Source organism: Amphiprion ocellaris, chromosome 9 (assembly GCF_022539595.1).
Source record: "Amphiprion ocellaris isolate individual 3 ecotype Okinawa chromosome 9, ASM2253959v1, whole genome shotgun sequence".
In the NCBI taxonomy this organism is placed as follows: Eukaryota; Metazoa; Chordata; class Actinopteri; family Pomacentridae; genus Amphiprion; species Amphiprion ocellaris.
The window spans coordinates 19565409-19591706 of NC_072774.1; the positions used below are offsets into that span (position 1 = coordinate 19565409).

Here is a 26298-nt window from a genome sequence, read left to right on the forward strand (position 1 = left end):
TTTTCTCTCAAGCAAGTAATTGTAACCCTTACAGCAGCTTCTTCAAGGTCACTTGTTTAACTCAGCATATGGTCTCAATTAAGTTTCCTGCTTAAAAATCAAACTTCGTGAGCCATTGTTCTACTCGCTGGGACTTTTGCAATGTCATTGTATTACAGAATGTGTGTTCTAATCAACGTATAATTAACCTTCTTCTGCTTTGCTTATTTGCAGACCTGGACCGGCTCAAAGAACTCAGCTGGCAAGTCAGAAATCCCCGTATGTACCCCTAAGATCTTGTAATGAAACGCTCAGATGAGATTTCACATACTGCTATCAGCTTAATGACTGGAATTATTTTTACATTTATACAATACATATTGTTTTCTGCAATACATTCTGATGCATATTGTACTTGAACAGTGGTGTTTTATGCTGGTGGAGATATTTCTACATGGATTGTGACCCAGTCTCTGTGTTTGATTTCCCATTGGCAGTTATAGCATTGAAGTCCGGCTGGCAGATAGAGGTTTCTGAGACAGGCAGCGTGCGACTTTGGCTTCAGACCGAGAGTCTGAGCAATGCTGCTGAGCTCCGTCTCATCTTCAATGACCGGGAAATTTCCAGCACTCCGGTAAGAACTCACTGAGCTCGTTGTCCTGTATAACTGCAGTTTAGAAAACAGAGAAGGTCATGCAGTCTGTGAGGGTTAGAGGATTTTACAACCACTATTGCTCACCTTCTTATGGTAAAATGGTTTTAGAGAAAAAGATCCACCAACAGGTCACTTCTTGAAGTGCTGACTTCAAGGCTCTTCTATTGAGGGCTGAGAAACTATTTATATCATCTGCACAAAGTAGAATTGTTGGGCAAGTCATCATCAGGTTAATTAGTGCATGAAAAATTCAGTTTTGCACTCCGCAGAAATGTGTAAACAGAGTGTCCTTGTGACCCTGTAAAATAAAGCTACATGGGAGTTATGGCTGTGGTGCCATCATAAATCAGGAACAATGGTTTTCATGACTTTGTGCCAAAATTTTAGAGGACATTAGAGTTAAAACAAATCTGTATTTTCCCTTTTTTGAGAAAATGTTCACCCTGTCACAGGCCCGAAGAAGAAATATTCACATATAAGACTTTTTCTTCATCCTGTCGTTTATCCTGTGACCCCCTCAGGGCTTTTAGAGATTCCAGCAGGTCCTGTACCCAACCTCTGCTATACATTTTTAATTAGAAATCAATTAAGAAACCGGTATTTTAGTCCAAACATTCTTGTTCACACTGTAAAATCTTCCAAATGGTGACAAATCTGATTCATAGTTTCCATTCTTGTTCTGTGTATTATCAAATCACATTTAAATTTCAAAATAGTAACATCAGATTCAGCAGGATTTTTCCTTCTTTCATGCTCACAATATGGGAAACTTATAGTTCTCATGGTTTACATAACATCCATGTGTAAAGGCATTCTTCTCTGTTTATGACACGTCGCCATGAATCCAAAACAGCAATTAGTGGTTTAATGAACATCTTTGAAGGCAGGAAATTGAGGCTGCTGCCAGAAAAGATGAAAAGCCAGGTGTTCAAGGTCGCAGAAAGGTCTGGCAACTGAGCTAATTTTACAACATCTGGAAGACAGGAAGAGCAACTGAGGTGAAGGTGGAGAAGGAGCTCACATCTGGTAAATGGGTCACTTTTGGTTAGATGCCAAAGAAAACCACAAGTGAAGCAAGTAAGCAATTTGGGCATCTTTATTCAAGCAGTAATAATAATAATAATACATTTAATTTATAATGCACTTTACATTTGAAAACAAATCTCAAAGTGCTACAGATAAAAACATAGCACACGTTATTCAGAGTGGTAAATCAACAGTAGGTCGTTACCTTCTATTAGCGCCAGTACTGGGTGAAATGTCTTCTTCAGACTGAAAGCTGTAGATGTGTTAAATATGTTGAGACATACTCATAACAAAAATTTATGGCACCATTTGCATACGCTCTGCTGAAATTTCTGTCCTCACATTTAATATGCAGGTTCACACATTTCAAAAATAACCTCTCACAAAAGCAATATCTATTTGCAAAAAAAAACCAAAGCAAAAACAATGTCATAAACATTCTTACTCTATAACAGGCAAAATAATGGAACGCTATGGCAACAAGGAATATGGAAAATAGATGCGTAGTGATTTCATCAGCCGTTTTAAAGTGCAATTTCAACTCAGATGACCTAAAATAAAGACACAGAAATCATCAAGGAACATTACCTGAATGTGGACAAACTTCCTTATCACTGATATATGTTGCGACACCGAGCTCAAAATAATGTGTACTGCCGTCAAGGTTATTGAACCATGCATCAGTGTGTCCACAGAGAGAAATACAAGTACACCACTCAGTATTTATTGTCGTTTCGCAAAGCTGTCGATTGCATTTTGTGTGTCTGGGTTTGCCTGTGTTTGGGTGAGGCACGTATCTGCTTTATATTCAGCAGCTTCCATTCATCGCTTGTGTTTCGTTTTTATTTATTCCATTATTTCCTGATATCAGAGTTCCATCTGAACAGTACTGATTACACATAATTTCTAAATGATCACAGCTGAGGTTTGCGAATTCAAAAGCCATTTAGCTGATTAGCACCCTTAGGCTTGCCATACATCAGAAATCAAATCCACCACTGAGGCCTATCAACATGCAAGGAATACACTTATCTTGATGAACATAAAAGCCATGAAAAGTAGCTCAAAGGCTGTTTCCTCTGTGTGTCTGTTTGTTTGTGCTTGCAAGTGTCAAGAAAGGAATATTTAATCTACAGTGCAATCAGACACTTCATGCACTAGTTCATGATATATTCTCCGTGCACGAGGAACAGTCTATACACTAGATTGCAAGTAGTGCATCCACCTGCCTTCTGGGATCATTTGTCTGCACACAAAGTGATGTGAACTGTTTGTGTGGCAACATTTGTTTGCTCTTCTGCAGCACCGTAAGATCAACTTCGACAAGGCCAAAGGTCTGGTGGAGATACTGTTTGATCAGCTCTCACCGGAGGACAAGGGCTCGTACACAGCTCAGCTAAGAGACGGCCGTGCCAAGAACCAGTTCACTTTGGTCTTTGTGGATCAAAGTAAGTATTTCATTCACCTGCCACAACGTTGTCATATTATCTGCATGATATATAGAGAAAGACAAACACTAATTTAGAGGAACAATGAAAACACCCACCAACAACGGTTACCTTCAGAGAAAATTATACATGTCACTAAAGATTCTTCATAAATAAATGACAAAAAAACATTTAGCCTATTCTAAAATACACTGCCCTACTCAAGGAACAGCACACCTTGCAAATACATATCACATAACAGTGAGAACAACACAGCATAAAAGCAAATCAATAATGCAATAATGCTTTGAATTTTAAAAATGTCCAATATCATTGTCATGTTATTAAAAACTCATCATTCTCCTCATTTTCTACTGTTGAAAGAGAATCTCTTGCACTCACATTTCACATGTTTTTTGGTGAAAATGATGAATGTTGTGCACAAATCAAAAATCCAAAATAGGATATTGATAATAAAGACAGATACTTTTTAGGATCAGAAAATGTGGCATTAATCTCTTCAAATTTATAATATTTTCTTTACAAAAACTAAACTGAAAGCTGCAAAATACTTTGTTCATTGGACTCATCATAAAAAGAGTGTGCATCACATAGTGATTCATCGAGTATGTGTCCTTATGGATGACAGATTAGGTAAGAAACTAGTGTTTGGTCATGCATGCACTCTTGTTATAAGGCTTATTATAAGAAACTGTTGTTGTGGTACTGAAATCTTAAAATTGCTCTTTTCCATTGTGAGGCTTTGTGCTTTCAAACTATAGTTTGTCAGATTTGTTTGAGAATGGCCAGATGCCTTTCAAAATAAACAGCAGAATTTTCACTCGCCTTTGTATAAATATGTTTTTTGTGATGTTAAAGTCTGCATTTCATAGAGCCATTATTTTTGCATGTCAAAATCTTCTTGATTTAAACTGAGTCGCTCCTTCTACAGTGTAGAGAGGATCTTATTTTTATATTTATGTAACTTGTTTTATCTATTTTTACCTTTAATTCAAGTTTTCTGTTGCCTAGATGCATGTTTTGGATGTCCATTGGGAGTGGCTTAAAGCTAGAGAAAATTCATTACCAATATGTTCATGGTTAAATACAAATATGTGTATCTTGAATGTTGAATCTGGAAGGTTTGCATTCGATTAAGACTACATGTTTGAGTTTGCCTCGGCTAGTAGTAAATGTTCTACCAATAATATTAAATATTATTATATTGCAATGAAGGTTAGGCTTGCTATATAAATGTGACTTCAGCAACCTCTGCTGACCCTTCTTGTGTCTTCAGGTGTTAAATTGTTTCTGAAATAACAATTTTTTCAGACAGCAGATTAAAATTGGTTCTCACCTGATAACCTGTGGGCTTTGGTTGTTTTTTGGGGTTATTTTGCACTCAGTCTGACATTGTGTGTGTCTCTGTCAGAGTTCCGGCAGACACTGGCCTTGGCTGATGCAAAACGGCGTGACCATCAGAGAAAGATGGGTGAGAAATCTTCAAACATCAAAAACGTATTGTTAATGGAACCAAAGCACATAATCAAAGCCCGGCAGAATCCTCTAGTAGATATTCTTAGAGTGTTTACCTACTGCTGTAAGAAAACCTGTGGTGCATTACTGTAGTATATAGTGAGTGAGTGGTACTTTACTGCTTAAAAAGACTCTTTTATCTCATTTCAAGGTGAAGGGTTTACATTGAACAGTTGAAAAAGCTTTTGATAATTTTGCATAATAATGTTTTGTCTCATTTAAAATCTTGAAACTAAAGAGTCACATAAAGAAAGGACTGAATCTTCCTGTGCTACTGAACTCTGTGTTGTCATTACCTGAGCTCAGACATATGATAACATGAAGCTATACAACATGTTGGAGTCCCAGTGCTCGCTGGTCCACCTAGACTGTCTCCTACCAGGTTCACTATTTAAACAGTCCATGTGAGACGCCAAGTTCATGGAACACATTCTGTACATTACCATGATGCAAAAGAGGCCGTACACAGCCAAGTGTGGCAATGTATTCTACCCTTGTGTTGATTTAAAACATCCCACAACTCATTTTTCAGACAGCTGTCACTCTCAGTACTCTGGTTCATCACTCTGCCTGAATTTGACTTGATAATTTTTGCCATAAATATGCACATTATTCTGCTTCGTTTGTTCTGAATAAATAACTGTCTTATGGCTCAGAACAAAATGATAATCACTTGTTTTGTCTTCCAAGGACCTTATTTCCAGGAATTCTTGTCGTGGAGTATAAACGAAGATTGTGAATTAATTATAAAATGCAAGGTATTTTTCCATCTTACATAATAAATTTCCTAATGGCAGTAGGACGACTAACCTACCATCACATCAGAAGACGAGAAAATGTTACTGTTATGAACAAAATAAAATAATTTATTAGAGTGATATAGGTTTGCTAGTAGAAATAATAGAACTAACTGAGAATATTTCAGGAAATGCGATGCTTTTGTTATTACCTTTTCAGTCATTTCTGTTATGTCTTCGTATACACTGTAAAAACAGGCATAGCAATCATTTACAAACAACATAAGACATAGAACACAAAATATACCTCAAAGTAAACTGTCATGTGACTTCTAAACACAATCATGTAAAACTTTAACCCCACAAACTACCACAAACTAAGTGTCACCTTGACATAAACCAAGATCTGAAATCATAAAAATGCCCAACTAAGACAAACCTAAACAACAAAGGAAACTACTCTTTTAGAGAATACTCTGTACTGTTTTACAGGTGGTGCATATCTCTTCCCACACAGGTGACAAATACAAACAAGGACACATCTCTCAAGTGGTTTAAGGAAGGTACAGAGGTGACACATGTTGTTTATGATCAGTCATCAGGGGTCAGTACGCTCACCATCCCACAGGTATGCATAATAGTCCAACCCTGTTCTATTTTCAGATAAGAGTTCAGGCATGTGTGAATCAGCATTCATAAGTTGTAGCTGGTGTAGAGAGCAAAAAGTGAGATAAACCCACTGACAGACAGTTGATGTTTATAGGATTAAGTCTAGACAAGTCTTACTTTGAGATTCTCCCAGCTTCACCTTGAAATGTGCTTGAAGGTTACGTTTGGCCAGGAAATAAAAGGTCATATTAACTACTTGGGTGTTCTCCATATCAAAGAATTCATTTGAAGCGTTATGAATGTGTTTAATTTTAATACAGTAAATAATTTTTTCCTCAGGTTACAAAGAAAGAGGTAGGTTCGTACAGAGCTGTCGTGTCGGATGGGAGAGGAGAGGATGTCAGCACCTTGGAGCTACTGGATGAAGGTGAGACGCAACCTTCTATCCACAAACAATACCTCTTTGTTGCTCTGTGCATTACAGTGGCAGCACATTTTGCACTTCTGCGATAAATGTGTGTATTTTTTTCCTTCCTAGTCTTGCTTTTATCAAGTTCTACAAGAAAAAAAAACATAGACTATACAGTTACTTTATTTTTATTTTTTTTCAACAGAGTATGACAACCTTCTCCAGCAGCTGAGTAGACGGTGTGGTAAGTCGTAGAAATTCAAAAACTACAACCTTTTCGAAATGTCCCAGTGACTTGTTTTTTTTTTTTTTTTTTTACATCTGGTATGCTATGTTGGGATGTCGATGAAATACCTGAAAGTCATGTTGATTAACGACGGTGTGTTTTACCTCAGAATATTAATCTTTTAAGCTCCCCAGATCAGAAATACTGTTTTAAAACGCTAAAAAACTGAAATATATGCAGAGTGTGGCATTAAATAATCAAGGACCCGTCCTCTCTGCAGCATTGTCAGCCAGCCCACTGAGGATTCAGAGCACTGCAGAAGGTTTCAAGCTTTACTGCTCACTCAAATACTACATAAGCTTCCTGAAGACCAGCTGGCACTTCAAGTGAGTCCACACCTCTCTGTCCTAACATTATATGTGGAGCTGCTGCCAAGGAGGAAGTATATGAATCTCACTTAATTTCCATGAGAGAAATATCCAGCAAGAGGCCTTTGTTTTCATCTGTAACTAGTGGTGTGATCACATAGTTTACTACGAGTCAAAGAGGTACAACATTGTAAATGTCACCAAAAAAAGACAGGAGGATGTACATCATTGAGCCTCCATAACTCACCAGCACAAACACTGTCTGACAGATGAGGACACACTCTAAAGCACATGCACACAGCACTGACCATGAAAAGAAGCTACACCTACTGCACATATACACACACACACACAAATCCCAGTAATGGACAGTGATGGATTGTAACTGAGCAAATTTACTCTGTTTTGGTTTGGATTGTTAGTTGAACAAAATAGGTGTCACTTCAGGCTGTGGGCAACAGTGACAGTATTTCTCACTATTTTCTCAATTTTCACAAACCAAACAGTCAATCAATTAACCAATTAGTAGATTAATTAGTAATAAAAACAAATGATGGGTTGCAGCCCTGTGTAGGATTGCTGAAATTAGCTCCACACATTCAGCTTCCACAGGAATACATGAGGGACAGCAGGGTAATGGCATATATTAGTAAAAACAGTCACAGGGAACAGCTTTCTGTGTGGGTTACAATTAATACTTTAAAGCATTTATTGAAGTGGCATTTTCAGTGCAGGACTTGTAATGGAGTGTTTTTACAGTGTGGTATTAGTACTTTTACTTAAGTAGCTGACTATGCCCTCCACCACTGTATATTAATTTACTGCATTTTTCTCTTCACTGTGGCATGAGAGTGAGGCTCCTTTAGTAGTTGTCCAGTCTCTGATATACTTCTACTACTACAAACTGCTTAAAAAGAACTTTAGATGTCACAGTAGAGTTTTGAAGTCTTTATTTACATTTGGAAATTGAAACACCTAATTTATCCTACATGTGTATTATAGTTAAATAATATATTGCACATTATGCTTTGCAACCAGCACCGGTGAAACCCACAGAGCTTAAATTCTAAAAGAGAACTGGAGGTCTTCAAGGACACCAAATATTAGTGTAAAATAATAAACAAGACATGTAAAATTATTAAAAACCTGATTGAGTTGGAACAGGGAGCAGATTGTTTCTGAAATTAAGCTTATAGCACCGCCTTCTGGAGCATTTAGGAATAAACACTGCAAAAGAGAACTGAGATTAATCTATGAGATGCAGACTGACAATGTTTCAAAACTCTGGATTAAAATTAATGTGAGTCCAGTTTTCTGTGTTCATTTTCTTTATCTTAATAACATTCTTTTATTGTTGGACAACAGAGCACTTTATTTTATAAATCACTCGACCTTCCCTCTTTGCATTTGACCAATATAAAGTACTGGGAGCAATTTAACTCTAGCTCCCAGTTTACCATCTATAGGACAAAGGCCACTACACTGATCAATGACAAAAAGTAAACTGTGACCCACACATGCAGGATTTTGTTAAGGATCTGCCACACGGAAATAGGGTAAGGGTAATTGTTTATCTGAATCATACAAAACAGTATAAAACAGTATATCTGCGCTCCTAGGGAGAAGAGGATTGACCAGGAAGGCAGAGCAAGGCCTGGCAGCAGCATGCAGAATGTCTGGATTGAAATCTTAAACCCAACGGAGAGCGATAAAGGCAAATACACCTTGGAAATGTTTGACGGCAAGGAGACACACAAACGATTTCTTGACCTGTCAGAAAAAGGTGTGTTTAAAAAGCGTTTTGGTTTAAAGGATCTAGCCTGAAACAACATCTCTGATTTGTGAGAAAACAGAGCTAAGGTGATGAGAAGTTGTTTCCTCAGTGTTTATTGTCATTATTACTATGACTTTCAGTCTTTGCTGACATCATGGTGGAGCACCAGAGGTTGAAGTAAGTGCAGCACCACATACATTAGATGAGGCATCCAGCATGGTTTGCTGTGTCACTAACAGAAAACACTGAAGAGTCAGAGGTAACAGACTGTTTTGGAAGACCTACACGGGGGTTGTTGTTTTACTTGAAAACTACTCCCTGAAAAACATCTCAGCATATTTTCGATGCCCGACACTGTACAATGTCATATTGATTTGACCCTTTGTTTACATCCCTCAGGCAACTGGCCATTGCTGAGAAAAGTGAGTCGCAGGTTATGTGTTAATCGTAAAACATATTTTTCTGTGGCAAAGATTAAAAGATTCAGCTGTGGATGTTGGCAGAGTTATTGTTGGTTTTTGTATTTTGTTTTGCTTCAGAGCGGGCCAAAGTGACAAAGGGTCTTCCTGATGTGGTAGCCATCATGGAGGGCAAGGTAACTATTGTCGGGAAATCTGCTGAAGTTATAGCTGGTTAATTCTAGCAGATTTGAATCTCTCTGTAATCTATCATTATATATCTTCTTGCCTTCTCTCCTCAGTCTCTTTGCCTGACATGCTTCATCGACGGCGAACCAGCCCCAGAGATCTTCTGGCTTCGTAATGACAGGGAGATTGTTGACCAGAATCATTTTACCATCACTAAAGAGCCAAAGTGCAGCACAATCACTATCCACAACGTTTACATGGATGATTCTGGAATGTATAGCATCTATGTCTGCAACCAATATGGATCTGAAACTGTGGATGTGACAGTGAGTGTTTACAAGCATGGGGAGCAGCCTCCAACTAACGCCGTGCAGATGGGTTAAAGAGCAACTTCTGTCAGAAATTAATTTTCTGCAGTAATGTTATGTTATAGCTTAGAGATTCTACAAGTATAGATACTTCTTAAAACAAGACTATGTAACCTGAAAGGAGAACAATGCTCCTGTCACACGAGAGCCCTACAGCCTTACTGAGTATGTACAGTTGCTTTACCTTTACACTAGCTAATTTGTTAGCTGATAAGCCTACACCATTAAATATTAGCTACTGCTATAGCTAACCATACACAGCTCAGTGTTGGCCCACATTAGCTTATGTCACCCTAGCAAGGCCTGTCATAGTAGCCAGTGTTGGCTAACAAGATCAACCAGGTGTAAACTATCATGCTAGCATTAGCTAGAAACAAATTAATTAGATATTACTCAGAAATGACTTTATAACTGGCATTACACAGGCAATTTGTTGACTCAAACTCTTCTCTTTTGAATCATCTTTGCCTGTGCTACTGTTCAGTTCAAATGATTTATATTTATATGGTATTAAACACAACATAAGTCACCCCAGGACTCTTTACATGTTAAGGTCAAAGCCCTAGAGTATGTTGCACTGCACCTTATCGTTAAGTCGCTTGTGGATACAGTGTCATTGTTTAGCAATAGCTACATAGTCTCACCTTAAGTGTTTCTGTGTGTGCACAAACTGCATAACCCTCTGCTGCTAGAATGAGCTTTCAGTGAAGCAGACGTGTCATTTGTTTGTGCGTGTGCTAAATAAAGCAATTTCAAGTTTTCTCTGGTGCATTATTCTTGTGAGAACTATTCTCGTTTATATTTGCATTCTTATTCAGTAAAGTTTATGATCACGTATTAAAGAAAATCTGGACAACTGCTTACTTTGTGGAAGATTTTGCAATGAGTAGTTACGTCTTTCACTTTAAAAGGAAACAGTCCGCAGTGTCATTAACCCTACTGGTGGCCTGCACTCTGTGAGGTAAATTCACATTTGTAGGTTGAAAGTTACAGGAAAGGCTGCAGACATGCATAAAATTCAGTTAAGATCCCATCAGTCTGCAATTGAAATACAATAACATCTCAATTTAGCATTTTCTAATGTTAATCCTGCATCCTCAAACTCCTCTGTGGAATATGAACCTAATAGTAAAAGAAGATTTATCTGTTTCTGCTGCCTCTGCATCCAGTCATATACCACAAATAACAATGGAAAAGGTTACATGTAAACACACATTTTACTCATGAAATACAAAATTTCTGTATATATTTTACTAAACGTACCAAAATTTTCCATTCAAATCCATCTTTGGTGGAAGCTGAGGTTTGACAAAGCAGGTGTAAATGAACTCCAGGTTGTTCAAACAGCAGTTATTACTTCAGAGGAGTTTGTTACTCATTACACATGGTGCTGAGACCCTTCACGTATAAAAAGGTGTGGGGGCACACTGACGTTCTCCACATTGTGTTGAGCTTCACACAGCTGTCTCAGCTTCCAGCCACCTTGGTAAAGGAGAACCCAGACCCTCTAGAAAACATGGCATTCAGTGGAACATGGCAAGTCTACGCCCAGGAGAACTACGAGCAGTTCCTCAAAGCCATGGGTGAGAAATGAGTTGGCATGTAAAGGAAAACTAATTTGATTGATTGATTGACAACATTTTGACTTGGTTAACCACACGATACAGCATATCTTTGCAATCCAGAGAGTCATCTGTCCTTACTTGTCAGCTTTACTGTGCATAAGAAACATATGTGTTTTTGTCTCAGAACTCCCAGACGATGTCATCAAGATGGCCAAGGACATCAAGCCAATTACTGAGATCAAGCAGACTGGTAATGATTTTGTTATCACCACCAAAACCCCTGGAAAGTCTGTGACCAACTCCTTTACCATCGGCAAAGAGGCTGATATCACCACCTTGGATGGCAAGAAGCTAAAGGTCAGTAATTCTGATTTGCCTTTTATTTTGCAAGAAACACTAGCTGCAAAACTGTTTTAAAGCACAACTATGTAACTTCTGTGATATATATAGCCCTGTAATGCTGAGTCGTGTTCATGAACAACAGTCTCATTCACTGTGGTATTACCAGAGCAAGTGCTACTGGTAATAGTAATTGTGACTTGTAGCTGCAGCTGCTTCTGTTTAACAAAAGTTACTTAATCGCACTTAAATTCCATATCTGTGTTTTAGTATGCTCTTCTTACATATGTCAGTGTTTTCTTCAGTCTCTAAAAGACTGGTGCCTGTTTTGAGGGAATCATTAAATTGACTGTTTTGTCCTCCTCTGACCCGCACAGTGCATTGTCAATATGGAAGGTGGCAAACTGGTCTGCAACACTGGCAAGTTCAACCACATCCAGGAGCTCAAGGGAGGAGAGATGATTGAGGTACAGTGCATCTTACCAGAACTCAATTTTGCACAAGCAGACATATCTATAACCAAACAAATTAAGCCTTAAAGGCCTACTTTACGTCATGCATGCAGATAGAAATGTTTTATTTCTCTTATCCCTTTTCAGACTCTGTCCATGGGCTCAACAACTCTCATCAGGAAGAGCAAGAAGATGTAAACTTGGCAGTGAAGAAACCAATGTCTATTTAAATAAAAGTGTTGCTTAAAAAGTACAATTTGTGTCATCTTACTAAATATGAAATGAAAAATATGCACCGTTCTCTTTGTGACGGCTCTCACTGTACACAACATTTAGGATTAAAGATATACACTATGAATCACTGAAAACAGGTCTGTGCAAAGAAAGATTAAGGAAACTTATTGTAACTGTTAGGTATGTTGTAAAACCTTCATGGTGGTGTATGTATTAACTTAAAGATATATTTATTTACTAATGTGGGGACATTCCATAGTCAGACTGGAGATCCACCTCCCTTTTGGGCATAAAAAAGCAAATCCCCATAACAATAATTCTAAACTTCCAGAAGAAAACTTGGTTTAAGTTTTGGATCGGGTTAGATTAAGGCTAGGTTGAGGGTTAGGGTTGGGGTTAAGGTAAATCTCCAGGAAATTATTCAATGCAACGTCCTCTGAAGTCGCGAAGATGGGACTGTGTGCGTGCATGTGAACGAGACGGTGAGTCTTCGTGGCTGTGCAGCTCTGAGCATGCGCAGAGCGAACATAATACTCCGACCACGTAGTTGGTGTCAGCTGCAGTGAAGCATAAAGGTTTGTAGAAAAATAGCCGCAATAGGCGAATTCACGGCCTCCAAACTGTAGCAACGGGCCGCTGAAAATGGCGAGATACCTGAGGCCTCCTAATACGTCTCTTTTCGTTCGAAACATCGCCGACGAGTCCAGGTATGTTTTCATTTTTAACCCTGCTGGCGTGTATGCGAGCATGGTGACGCTAATGCTAGTTAATTAGCAAACATTAGTTTTTACCAAAATAGCGAGCTGACGTCACCGTTACTAGTGACTCCAGTTAGGCTTTGAGTTATTTAAAAACCAAACGTAGCTTCAGTTAACCGTTAACATTTATCACTGGACACGTTTCCCTGTCCGGGGTTTGCTAACACCTTCCAAACAAGTAGCTGAAAAGGCTGTAGCAGAAGGTAACGTTACTCCTTCAAAAAGCAGTAGTGCCTTAATGTTTTAGACATAAACTGTAGTGTTCTCTCCTTACTGCTTTATGTGAAGTACGTGTATGCAAAACTGTGGACAGCAGGGTCGTTTTTTTACCAGTCTATTTCATTAAGTCACTAGTTAATTAATAATTCACTAGTTACCATTTTTAAAAGTTGCCACATCATATCTCCAAACACTGTATAAGTATAGCTAGAATATATGTACTTACAGCTGCTGTACAGGTAAGTTAGCAGCAGGTTAGTAGTATGTGATAACACATTACTGCATCTAACAGTTAGTGATCTCTAGATTTATTTATTGAGCACTTTTCAAAACCCAATTAAGTAAGAGATCAGACCAAGTAACATAAAATATGTATACAAACCAAATACAATATTGGAAAAGGTAGAAATGTTTGGAATCATTGTTGTTTTGAGCGGGTGTTGCGATGTTGAAATGGACCCAGTTCACACTTTCATAAATGAATCTGCAGTGTTATTAAAGTTCACCCTCATCACACATTATTTTTCTCATTTATTCCACCTGTGTATTTAGCCATGCAGATATGTTTCAAAGTCCAGTGTTTGGAGTGTGGTATTTGAAGCTTATGCTACCACTGAAGTACGGTGAATGTGAATGATTTTTTTTATTTATTTATTTTGCGCTGCTCAAAGTATTAAAAACTCAATCTTGGCTCTCAAAATGTTTTTCCCTGATTATGTTTGGTAATCCAAAGCCTTTTATGTAAATAGCTAATTCACAGTTCCATACGTAATGCTTTTAAATTTCACTGCTATAGTATCCAATAGCCAGAATACCACCAACAGGTGAGAGTGAGTCCTTTGATACGTTCTTCACTGACCTTTAGGGTCTAATTTTTGATTAATAACCAAGTGTTATAGTAATAAATTTACATTACAGGGATCTTTTTTACTTTCCTGCTTTTATAAACAGACAATGCATGCCGTTTCTGGCTTTTATGGCCGCAATGAATGAGTGAAGCTGACGGTGGCTGGCTGGGTTTTTACTTCCACAATTTCACCTTAAATCTTAAGATGAGGAAACCTCCTTTGAAGTGGGAGGATAATAAGATGGGTCTGCTTTTGTTATATGCAGTGCTGGCGTTGTGTATACCCTGCACACTGGACTCCAGCCAAATTCATGATAGCCAGTAGAATAAATGTGCTTATTTCATGACACTTTAGGCCAGAGGATTTGCGACGTGAGTTTGGTCGTTATGGGCCTATTGTAGATGTCTACATTCCACTTGACTTCTATACACGGCGGCCAAGAGGATTTGCATACATTCAATATCCTTTATTCTTTTAATTTTGATTTGAAAATGCTGTGTTCACTTTGGGATTGTAAGGCATTAAATCTGAACTTTTGGTTGCTGTGGGTTCAGTGACACTTGGCCTGACATTTATGCATTCGGAGAAATACCTTCTGTTGTGTCCCTTTGCATGGGAATGTTTATGTAATTGTGTTTTTCATGTTTATTGATATCTCAAGCAATATATCTATTCCTAACCAATATTTCTTCTGTTGTTGCCTCAGAATGTTAAAGATACAGTTCTGGAGACCCCACACCAAAGAAAGTTGAAAGGCGGTTGTAGAGTAGATTCAAGCCAAAGACACCCAGGCGACAAGCAGTAGTGGAATTTGGAAAATAAAGAGAGAGCGAAAGCATGAAGATACAAAGAGGACAAAAAAGAGAGCACCCAGGCTTCCATTTGTCTGCCAAAGGGAGGAAAAGCAAAGTGTTTATTGGGCAAAGACAAGCAGGAAACCTGAAGTTCTTCTGCCAAGACAGTAAAGATCAAGCTGAAGGTCAAAGGTCAAGCATGTTAAAGGTAACAAGAGAAACTTTTTGTATCCTACCAAATTTGATCACCATCAATATTGTCTTGTCTTCACAATCTGAAATCGCCAATAGGACTATTTATTCAGATTTATGTTTCATAATTGCAGTTGCTATTACTGAAGACAATCCGCTATAAATTGCTACAATATGCCAAACCAATCATATATTGCAAATTTTTCAGTTTTAAATTGTTACCTGAAATAACATAATAATAATAATTTCTCACCTCACTGATCCAGTAGCTGTGTGTGCGAGGATTTGGAGCTTTGAACCTGTGTTGCAGGCTTTTTTATTGCTTGTTGTGCATGTGTGCAGCCGTTTGTCCCACTTTCTAAATTTCAAAGTAAAGTGCCTTAACAAATACAGCATGTTTGAAGATGTCCGAGATGCAGAAGACGCTCTTCACAACCTGGACCGTAAATGGGTTTGTGGGCGCCAGATCGAGATCCAGTTTGCCCAGGGAGACCGAAAGAGTATGAAGAACTGACACCTTACCTTTAAGCATAACTACCATATAACCTCATACAGCATTATCTGAGAAATGTGGTAGATTTTTACCTAATATTTTGATCTACATTTATTCCTTAAGCCCCTAACCAGATGAAGGCCAAGGAGCGCCATTCCCCTCGCAGTTTCTCCCGCTACGATGATGACCGGGATAGCCGCAGAAGACGCTCCCGGAGCCGCAGCTATGACCGCCGCAGGTCCCGAAGCCCCTCTTTTGAGCGTCGCCCTCGGAGGTCTGAGAGCCCCAGAGAGTGAGTATTTAACAGCTTTTACACTTTACGTTTTGAGAGCTCAATCATCAGTTTATCAACAAATTAATCGCAAAACGTCCTGAGTGACTGGTTGTCAAACCAGTATAAAGTTGATGTGAAATGCTTTGTCAGAATGTAGAAATTATTTGATCAATGAAAAAAGGAAATACAGTGAGAAGCAAAATTAGCAAACTAGTTTTAGACTATCTTTAAGTAAAAAAAAATTTTAAAAATGTGTATTGAAAACTAGGTGCGTTGAGTTTAATAAAATGTAAAAAACAACACTATTTTCCTCAAAAACAAAGCAACAGATGAGGGATTATTTCAGTATTAGTACTGAAACAATGAATTGTATACACCAATCAGGCATAACATTATGACCACCTCCCTAATATTGTGTTGGTCCCCTTTTTGCTGCTAAAACTCCTCTGACCCAGTGGGGCATGGACACAGGACCTCTGGGGATGTCCTGTAGCATCGTGATGGTGGCAGTGAATTCTGTGGGTTGCAGGGTGGGACCTACCTAGATGAGGCCTATCCTGGCACATCCCACAGATACTCAGTAAGAGCAGTTTTTGCTGTGTGTCTGAGTGCATTCTCCTCCTGAGGGTCGCAACTGGCATCAAGGACTGCTGTTGCCATGGGGGGTGGGAGGGTTGAGGGGGTGCTCGACCTGCAACGTTTAGGTGGGTGGTACACATCAAACATCCACATGAAAGCCAGGACTCAAGGTTTCCCAGTAGAGCATTGCATTATAACAAGGTTTTTTGTTCAATTGCAGTCTGTAAACAGTAAATTGTACTCTTCTTCTCATCTTCAGCAGTATATACTATAGCTGATAGAGCTGGTAGGGGGTCACTCACTACAATATGTTTGCAGGATTTATATGCCATAATATAATGTTGGAAAAATCGTGCATGTTTTGTTTCAGGTGTGATCCTTCTTCTTATGTATTACGCCACACAATGAAAAGAAAGCTTGAGAATACAATCATAGTAGGTTAATACTTAAAAGGATTTTGTCATATCGTGTTAGTTATTTATTCTATTTGGAATAATCAGGGAGTTAATGTGCTGCTGGATTACGACACACAAAAATGACTTTGCATTTTTTTGTGTTTTTGTGGTTCTTAGTATTTAGTCATTGTTATTATAACTTATGTATGGAAGTGTGTGGTGTTATGACTGTTATGAAACTGCGGATGCTGTAATTTCCTGCAAAGGATTATTAAAGGATCTATCTATCTATCTATCTATCTATCTATCTGTCTATCTGTCTGTCTGTCTGTCTATGAGAGCAACAGCACTTATTGTATTATTATTGTATTATTATCTTGGTGCGTCCAGTTATACTGCAACTGAGTTAATTTGCTGCTTGTTCCTTCTACAGCTCCCGATCCTACAGTCGGCATAGACGTAGCAGAAGCCATGAAAATGACAAGTAGGCTAAATTGCTGAATATCTTACAGTATTTCAGTGATTACTACTGTTTCACTGTAACCACTTTGAACATTCATAATGTTCATCTCACCAGGTACAAAGGTCCTACTCGTGACCACCACAGGACACACCATGAACCAGGTTCACGTAGTCATTCCACTTCCCGTTCCCCTTCACCATCCAGATCAAGACCCAAGGGCAAAAGGAGCCAGTCCGGGTCCCACAGCCCGGCAGAAGACTTCCACCCAACCGCCAGCTCTCAGAAACAGTCTGTGGGGAGATCTCCATCGCGGTCCTACTCTAGATCCATGTCTCGGTCACGCTCTCGCTCCAGGTCCTGGGCTGGACGCAAGTCTGGGGGCCACTGACTCACTGCTCCTCCCAAGCGCTCTGTTTGTGTGTGTCTGAGGATGTTTCTGTATAATGTTCGACTATAACTACAGTGTATTGCTCACTGCTTGCATTTATCACCTCATTAAGGAGGAATCTGTTGCCAAGGGAATGAGAGCAGCAGGAGCTAAGAATTTCTTTTTAAAAACATGGTGTAAATGTTTTTTCTGACATGAATCGTTGAAGCACAGTTGATACCAGATGATTTTTTTCTTTTGTACATCTGCAATGTTGGGTACTGAAAGAAAATAGTAGTAGCTTTGGCTTTACCAATGATATTTTTGTATTTTGAGTTAGCAGAACTTACATTCATGTCATCTGTCTGTTTGGTTCTAGTGTATTATGTAAACATATCTAAAAATTAAGCTTAAGTCCCTAGCTTACCAGTATTTACTAAATGGCCTGGCCTTACATGCTTGTTTTCAGCAGGCAAACGGTATACTATAATAGCTGCAATTACTGTGACAATGGATGATGTACTGAATGTAGTTAGTTGGTACCCAGTATTTTGTTTGTGACAGTATGTTTCGGAGGAGTCATTTTTCATGTATTTTGTCAAGTGACTGAAACCAGTAACATTACCTTTGTTTCACTGTTTTACCTGGTATCCTTTGTCAATAAAGAAATACGTTCTCACTCTGTTCTTACTTTTAAACACCTACACTTACACCTAAACCGTACTGTGACTAAACCTGCACTTAGGTATAATAGCAATGAATGATTATAAGTGCTATACATTACACAGACCCTAATCGGCAACACATATTGAAGCACAGACAAAAAAATAGAGGGGGAAGGGGAAGGGTTTTATTTTTCTTTTTTTTGGTAAAACTTTGTCATCAATTTATAGAATGCATTCTTTTACATATTTTTTTTAAAATACCAATTCATACCAATCTTATACAGGGCACATTTCTTTATATTCGGTGACATATCAGAGGGACAAATTCATAGCCAATTCATAAAATTTAGAACAAGGAGACATTGCCATGCATGATTCAATCTGGGTGAGAAAGAAAAGGTTTACATGAAAAACCAATAGAAGGCAGTACTTAAACAGCACAGAGCCAAAATCAGCTCTCAGTTGGCGGAAGAACAACTGAGAAATGAGAGTGGCTCTGATGAATACATTTGGTCAAATTTGTTTTTGCAAAAATTGCCATCCGGTGAAAACAGTCAGTTTCAGCATGAGTTTTAACTTAGGCACAATGTCAACTTAAGATTAAAAGCATCACGCTTACATACTGTAAGCACATTCATAAACCCTTACATATGCAAGTCTCCTAAAATCAGATTGATATTTGTTGCAGTTTTACTTTGTTTGCACTCAGCATCTTTCACCCTACACTGCATAATACAAAACAATAAAAAACATGTGCAAGATCTCTGGAAAGATAACAGTGCAGGGGTACTCACAAATGCTATAGGCAGATTTTTTTTAACAAAAATATTCTTCAGTATTGAAGTTAAGACATGTCCTTAGCATATCTTATACATTCAGTGTTATTACTAAAAATACTTTTGTCAGACAGGCCTCAAATGTGGCCTGCAAATGTACATATGCTACAAGTACTTTATACATTTCAGTATTTACATGGCTCTTTAACATACTAACAAGCGCTCATAGTTTGTTTTGTCATCTTTACGCTGGCCACTAACAGCTCCAATTCTGCAGAGAGAAAGCAAAAAGAGCCTCAATAGAGGACTGAATCATAAAAATAGAGAATCCATAGGAAGATAGTCAAATGCGCCTCCATCATTTCAATAGCATCCTGGCCTATAACTTACAAAATAAAGTCTGATTGCAGTGCAAGAGGGTAAACAATAGGCAGAGGCAAGGCGCAGCAAGTGCTTGTTGATTATGGGATGGTCAGCCATTGAGACCTATTTTGTAAACACAAACACCAGCCTCCTGCCTCCTGTTGAGCCCCTTGGGCTACTTCACTTCAGAAAGGTTCCTCAGCCCTGTCTCACCTTATGCGAGAATGCATACAGCCAACAGGACCATGTCATATGACTTAGAAAGTGAAACTCCACAATCCCACACCTATGTCAGGCCCTCTTCCGCATGTTGAAGCTGCTGCACTGCCCTGAAGAGGCAGAGGCTGAGGAATAATAACAGTACTGAGTGGAACAGATGAACACTTAAACAACCCGGGGGACATCAACCCATTTACCACTTGGGCTGGCAAGGTGTAAGTGGCAGTGGCAACAGTGCCAACCACACAGATGTCCAGAATAAAAAAAGGAAATACAGCAAAACATTGCTTTGGTTACACACAGCACTTCATACATCTTTCAACCACAACAAAAAAGGACTTGTACAAAATAATGCTATGATAGAGTGTTGCGGACCTTAGACACACCCAACTCCTATAGTGCATGTGCGCACAGCGCAATAAAAAAGGGTACAGGAGTTGGAGGTCCAAGGCCCGTGTGCCACGGTCTCTCGCTAGCCTTTGTTTGAGGTTATACTTTCGACCTGTACTTATCCACTACAGCTCAACTCCAGTAAAGTAGCTTTTTTTTCCCTGCAGAATTGCAATTGAGTGCATTTTCCTTCTCAAACAAGGAATGTGATACATATAAGAAAAGAAAATTGGGCCCTTGAAAAGAAATGCTACAAATGCGAATTTGCTTTAGCACCTGAAAGTTTAGAGGTGACTCCAAAAGTTTGTTACAAATCCTACATAAATGAAAAGGCATGTCTGTCCACAGAAATGGACTGTAAAAGTGATGGGAATTAACCTGACCTATACTACTCCCTTGTTTGAGCAAAAAGCACACTCAATCTGCCTTGACAGCCAACATTAAAAAGAACAAAACAAAAAATAAGTACAAAGGATATCCAGTTTGTCATTAGTCAGAAACTAACTCTACTAAAGGCATAACCGACCAGCAAGGCTGCAAGGCTGTAATATTTTAAAACACTGGTTTTTAAAATGGATGTTAAACATTACCAGCAAAACATTGCTGTAAATACTCACTCACCCTCAAAGGGGTCAGTCTAAAAACAGCTAAAAGTATTACAGCACTGAGGCGTTCCTGGTGGGTGGGTGCCCCAACAGAGTCCCAGTCCATGCATTGGCTTTTTTTTTTTTAAATGATCAAGTGCGAGTATCCCTCTCAGGCCTGCACCTTAAGAAGGCTCTTGAGCTGGAAGGCCATCATCTCCCTGTTGTCACAGGAGCCTATTGGGAAAGACACCCAGTGGCTGGGGGGTTTGGGCAACACGCTGGGCGAGGGTGGCTCGCTAAACTTAGGCCCTGCATAGCTCGGGCTGCCCTGGGTAGCCAGGAGCGTGTTGAGGTGACACACTGCACCCTCCCAGTTCTGATCATAGGTTGTGGCAAAACGGACAGAAGCATTCTTTTCAGCGGACGCGGCCTGCCGCGCCTCTGGAGACCTGTGGTAAGCAGCGCCTTTGTCACTCCGACGGTGGCCATGATGGTGAAGGCCGCCTGCCCCTCCTGCAGATGCTGCTGCTCCGGTCTGGTCACGGCTTCTCTGCTTAGCCCTGCCAAGGTGATGGTTCTTCTTGGGCAAAGGGCGCTCAGGGTGGGAAACTGGAATGTTGTACCTCTCTCCACCTCCCATATTGCTTCTGCACTACGTGTCACCTGTAAGACCAGAATACATCATCTCTTAAGTACACTGCAAATCTGGGACTGTATTGTGATCTGCTTGGGAGGTTTTCTATTTATTGGCTGGGTAAACTGCTTACCGCCCACTGCGCGCGCGCACACACACACACGCGCGCACTACGTCTCAATAAAAACAAGGACAGGGGCTACGTGCAGGAACACCAGACAGGCAGTCGCCCCTCCCCCACACAATCCAGAGCAAAACAGCCCCAGCTCACCTCTTTGTTGTGAGAAAATCGACGAAGCAGAGATCTCTCTTCAATCTGCCACCTCCAATCGGGTCCCAGGTCCTCGAAGTAGTTTTCTGTCTACTTCTCGCTGCACTTTTATGTCCAGCAAGGTCTGAGGTTTTCATGTGCCAATGAGCGTTGTTTTCTCGTGGAGCCGAGCTGAACATCAATTCACCTCGGCACACGATGCTCCAAGAAGTCGACTGTCTTTGGGAGCATGAAAAATGTCAATTAGACGTGCAAAACAGACCTAGCCCACATATTAGCAGTGTTCAAATGCAACAAAGCAGTAATACACTATTCCGGGAGCGCGTTTCAGAGTGCGTCATCACACATCAATAATCGGCAAGCTATCAGCTATTCGCCCATTCATTTCATTGTGATAATAACGTTGCGTACAAACTGAACACTGGCGAAAATAACAACATAATGTTACATAACAAAACTGCGACATGTTATCCCACTTTTGTTTGTGCAGCTCGGGCTCGGCTTCACCGCAGCTGCTTTGCCCTGGCTTTGTGCAGGAAGCATTCGATACGGAAGCAAGAATAACAAACAATATCGAACCAAGTGATTTTAATAAACGACCCCCACTACCAACTGAAAAATATAACCCCTCCATAATCTGGGTCACTCTACTTTGGCAACGAACCAAAACAAAGAAACTGAACTCAATATGGCGACGAGGCACAAAAACTGCGTCTCTTACCGACTTCTTCAGGCTTGGTAATCGAAGCCCTTCGTCCGAATAGTATATGGCTAGCCTGTGAAATCCCTCGGCGGACTTTGTAGGAAGCACAGGAAGCTATATTTCCTACAAATCCGTCACTGTCGATGTTTATGCGGTGTTAAAACTGGTTATAACACCCTCCACTTCTCCCTCCCGACTCTGAATTGCAACAAAATGGAATCTACAGCACCGATATGTAGTCCGTTCTCAGCCAGATCTGACCAATCACGTACCGAGTATGATCTGAACCACCAATCAGAGAGGACCCAGAGAGACGCATATACGCCTGTTGCCAGACGAGTGACGTCAATCGCTGACCCTCCTCTCCTATCCTTTGTTGGAACTCGGGTATTTCCTGAGAGAAGTGAGAAAATAACACGGAACGTCCACTTTCGATCATTAAAACCAACACGTTTTCTAGTCATATCACAGAGGAACTTACTCGACTGATACATAAAACATCGTATGACGGCTGATCGCGACAATACATGCAGCTAAATGTTATGTAATGTCAATCTCTCGTAAACAAGACCACCAAACACTCCTGATGTATTGGCGTGCTTCATGGTTTTTCTGCAGCAAGAAATAACAGCTTTTCTTCTCATTTCCTGTTGACGTCGATCAAACCTGTTGTGCTGCAGTGAAACAGCTGCAACAGGCTGTAATAACACAGCAGCTCGTCTGTGAGCTCAACTGCCCACCCCCCATCTTATCTGTCCCAGTGACACAACAACAGTAGTTTTACTGAAACCCACATTTAACCCTCTTATAATTTGCCAACCGGTGGAAGAATTCAGAAATTGTATCTTATGATCCGTCCACGTTATAAAATTGACATGATGGGCTATTCGTTGAATTCACAGGGTTGTTGTCTTTATGCCCTAATGAAGTGATTTATTACAAAGGCCTAATTCAGAATTGATGACGCAAACAAGTAGCCAACCGAATAAATGCGGTATTGTCGTAAATCTGTAGCAGCAAGTCATTTACAGTTGTTCAGTGGGAATCCTTCCTTTCCCCGATGTTTTGTTAAATTTGCCAAGAGACCAAATGTTTTTGAGTATAATGTCATAAAGAATTCATTACAAAAAGCGCTGCATGACGCACACATCTACTACATTTCAAAATTAAAAATCATTAGTGCAATTTTAGAAAACCGATTAAAGGGATAATGGCCAAACCTGGAGATTACATAATTTCTAAAAATGCGTAAAAATGTCCAATTAAGATCTGATTTATTTTGATGTCTTGCCTTATCATTGGAATAATTTCCCCCCTGTTATCAGTTTGGAAGCTGACAGTCAAGTGAAAATGTTTTTACCTGTTTAGAAATTTAAATCCAAGATCATAACACAACAGTGGATTTAAATTTCACCGTATTCCTAAAACACTTCTGTAAAATGACCAATTAGTTCCAACACTTCCCTGTTTACTTATCTCCCAGAGGCTTTTGAAAGACACTGACCGTTATTCTTCCACTGGGCTTTATGGGAGTGTTCAGTTCTAAGTCTAAAGCCTACAAAACAACCAGAGTGATAGATTAACCATTATCTAAGTCCATGGTCACCACAACTTTCCTTGTTTAAGGCATCTGGATTTTAAAAGAGTTGCACAACACAGTGTGTGTCAGCTGGTGCTCGTAGCAGAACGCTGTGGATGGACACTCCCTGAAGTTAACCAACCTTTGAAGGGGGCTGTGCCCTTCTATGTATGGAAAGTAGGTCATCGAGAGGCTTCTGTAGGTCGCACAGGACATAGGAGGCGGTTGAATCTCCATATTTGACTTGTCGCGAAGCAGACAGTGTAAACATGTCACAGGGTGAATATACAGCAGTGTCTGAAAGTGTAATGGAAAATACAAAAGCTGCCAGGTTCATTCTTTTTCTCAAGCAGACCTGATCACACATAGACCCTCTATGTCTCTCAGTATTGATCATTTATGGCAGTTCTTGGGTGTAAGTGGTAAGTAGGAGTTTTCACATGATTTGGAGTAGTGTGAAATGTGCAAAGAACGCCCACACAAAGCAAAGTGGGAAAGAACAGAAGCAGTTTCACACAACTCAGCAATAACTGGGAACCATATCAAAGAACATATGTCACACGAACACATTCAAATGAAACAGCCCTGTTGCAGAATACTTCTTCCTTTCCCATCTAGTCCCATACTGTCCCATGTAGTATGTGGGGTGCTCTATACAATAAAATTGAGAGAGTTGTCAGTTATTATGCATTTCAAACATGAAATAATAGAGTTTGTTTCTCACGATGAATGACTAGATTAATACAGGAGCACACCCAGCTGATAAGGTAATTGGAACATTTTGTTTTTGAGATGTCTGACCTTGAGTTGCCTTTTGATCAAGGTGCATATAAAGCACATTTTTTAACCACTATAATATGAAAACGTTGAATACATTTCCTGTGTGAGCCCTGCAACCGAGGACCTTGAGGTCAGGCTTGCTGTGCTTTATTACGAGAATCTGAGGCTTTTAGCACCTAACTTGGAGGAAGTACACTTTGTGCTGTTAAAATGTCACATATTGCAAACAGTTTGTAAGTCAGTTATAGCATTTCTAGACACAATATGTTTGACTTTTTTGTGAGTTTTTCTTTTTTCAGTTCAAGAGTCTAGGCAGAGGGTGCCAAATGCATATTTGTGACTTGTGCTAAACCAGACCTTAACAATATCTGTGTAATTTAAATGGCAAATGTAAGGTATTTTTCCAGTATGATTACAGTGTTTTAAATGGAAAGCTATTTGACTGTGTTTTCATTTGCCCCATTTAATTTCCGTATTTAGAATTGAAGCCTTTCATTTAACAAGAACCAGAGTAAATAATTAAGGATTGTTAAAGCAATAAGCATGGAGTAATTAGATTTTTGTCCGATCTGTTCATTTATTCTTGTGTTTTTCACATCAGTGATCTGATACTGCTCTCTGAAGGTCTGGCAATCTGGAAATGAGGAGAGGAAATTTGATTAATGGATTCAGGTGGAATCAGTCTGAAGCAGCAAAGCCAGCCCTGATGGTTGTGTCCAAGGTGATTTCTAAAAAGGGACTGTGTAACAGGATGATGTAATTGAACAGTTCAGCCCTCAACATGTCCTGTTGTCTGTTGTGTTCCTGCTGCACCTGGACAGACTGAGTAGAAATCTTATTGAAGCTGCACTGTCTGTTCCTAATCACATTTCCTGCCTTCATGGCCTGCTCCATCTATTAGGTCAGAGGAGGAAAAGACTGGGACATTACATGCGAGAGCAGCATATTTTTCTAAGTGTGGCTGTTTTATTCTTTTGTTTTTTTCTTTAAAGTAATCCTGTAGTTGAATTCTGTTTAAATAAAACCTGTTTCAAACTACCTATATTTGACCTTTTTTTTTTGGTCGTGTAATTTGAAACATTTTTTTGTCCTAGTTAGTGATGCTGCTTTATTGAGCTTACGTTCCTCTAAATTGAGATTGTTACGTTTCCCAAGCGGGACCCCAGGAAAATACCCAGAACCCCAAACTTTATTAAAGTATCAAAAGGAAAACCGTAACAAAACAAAGAACCCCAACACAAATAAACCAAACAAAAGGTCACAAAATGGGTTCGGAAAGGTGATAGAGGTAGATTGCCTCTATCACCCACTAAGCCAGCCAAAATGGCTGGAAGAATTATAATAAACAAGACCAAACAAAAGGAGGGGAGGGTGAAATAAATGTGCTTAGGGTATAAACACAATTCAAAGGGGCTTTATTTCTCACAAGAGAGCTATTTGACACCCGCTCTCAAACGAACAGAGAAATATGATGTGCAGTTCTCTGAAGTCGGAGCCCATCTGAACAGCTCAAGAGTCTGTCTTTTAAAGGAGTGTCACCAATCACTGCAGCAGGTGCGTCGGATGCAGCAGCTGTAGCCACTCAGCCTAATCAACCAGTGTCCCAACAGTGATCACATAGACACATATGGAAAAATAGCAAAACAACACAAATTTGC

The 26298-nt window shown here is 39.5% G+C and overlaps 4 protein-coding genes across 7 annotated transcripts in view; 3 read left to right on the plus strand and 1 right to left on the minus strand.

Moving 5' to 3' along the window:
* Positions 1 to 10462, plus strand: part of myom3 (myomesin 3) — a 63040-nt gene extending 52578 nt beyond the window's left edge. For 2 of the 3 annotated variants that reach the window (XM_023269031.3, XM_035947582.2), the window contains exons 24-37: positions 214 to 258; positions 477 to 613; positions 2964 to 3108; positions 4520 to 4579; positions 5314 to 5381; positions 5878 to 5988; positions 6309 to 6396; positions 6584 to 6622; positions 6885 to 6990; positions 8592 to 8755; positions 8887 to 8923; positions 9146 to 9168; positions 9286 to 9341; positions 9447 to 10462. In XM_023269031.3, the coding sequence (XP_023124799.3) occupies positions 214 to 258; positions 477 to 613; positions 2964 to 3108; positions 4520 to 4579; positions 5314 to 5381; positions 5878 to 5988; positions 6309 to 6396; positions 6584 to 6622; positions 6885 to 6990; positions 8592 to 8755; positions 8887 to 8923; positions 9146 to 9168; positions 9286 to 9341; positions 9447 to 9716 (1349 nt within the window). In that variant the 3' untranslated portion in view covers positions 9717 to 10462. Of the gene's footprint in view, positions 1 to 213; positions 259 to 476; positions 614 to 2963; positions 3109 to 4519; positions 4580 to 5313; positions 5382 to 5852; positions 5989 to 6308; positions 6397 to 6583; positions 6623 to 6884; positions 6991 to 8591; positions 8756 to 8886; positions 8924 to 9145; positions 9169 to 9285; positions 9342 to 9446 lie in introns of those variants that run through there. The other variant, XR_004847228.2, reaches the window with a different exon arrangement.
* A 608-nt stretch (positions 10463 to 11070) lies between these two features.
* Positions 11071 to 12313, plus strand: fabp10a (fatty acid binding protein 10a, liver basic). The gene is made up of 4 exons (XM_023269030.3): positions 11071 to 11284; positions 11451 to 11623; positions 11983 to 12072; positions 12205 to 12313. Exons 1-4 carry the CDS (start codon positions 11086 to 11088, stop codon positions 12253 to 12255), a joined length of 513 nt encoding a protein of 170 aa, XP_023124798.2. The 5' UTR covers positions 11071 to 11085; the 3' UTR covers positions 12256 to 12313.
* Positions 12314 to 12765: 452 nt separating this feature from the next.
* srsf10a (serine and arginine rich splicing factor 10a) lies at positions 12766 to 18352 on the plus strand. 2 transcript variants are annotated; one of them, XM_023269023.3, is made up of 6 exons: positions 12766 to 12998; positions 14471 to 14575; positions 15499 to 15602; positions 15719 to 15887; positions 17277 to 17327; positions 17421 to 18352. In XM_023269023.3, the coding sequence occupies exons 1-6, from the start codon at positions 12934 to 12936 to the stop codon at positions 17692 to 17694; spliced, it is 768 nt and encodes a 255-aa protein (XP_023124791.1). In that variant the 5' UTR covers positions 12766 to 12933; the 3' UTR covers positions 17695 to 18352. The 2 variants fall into 2 exon arrangements, with proteins under 2 accessions (XP_023124791.1, XP_054869380.1); XM_055013405.1 differs by lacking the exon at positions 14471 to 14575 and adding an exon at positions 14823 to 15137 and having other exon boundaries at positions 12839 to 12998; positions 15507 to 15602.
* A 149-nt stretch (positions 18353 to 18501) lies between these two features.
* pnrc2 (proline-rich nuclear receptor coactivator 2) lies at positions 18502 to 22488 on the minus strand. The gene is made up of 3 exons (XM_023269024.2): positions 22300 to 22488; positions 21579 to 21797; positions 18502 to 21336 (listed from the first exon to the last, which is right to left on the minus strand). Exon 3 carries the CDS (start codon positions 21311 to 21313, stop codon positions 20843 to 20845), a length of 471 nt encoding a protein of 156 aa, XP_023124792.1. The 5' UTR covers positions 21314 to 21336; positions 21579 to 21797; positions 22300 to 22488; the 3' UTR covers positions 18502 to 20842.
* Positions 22489 to 26298: the final 3810 nt, after the last annotated feature.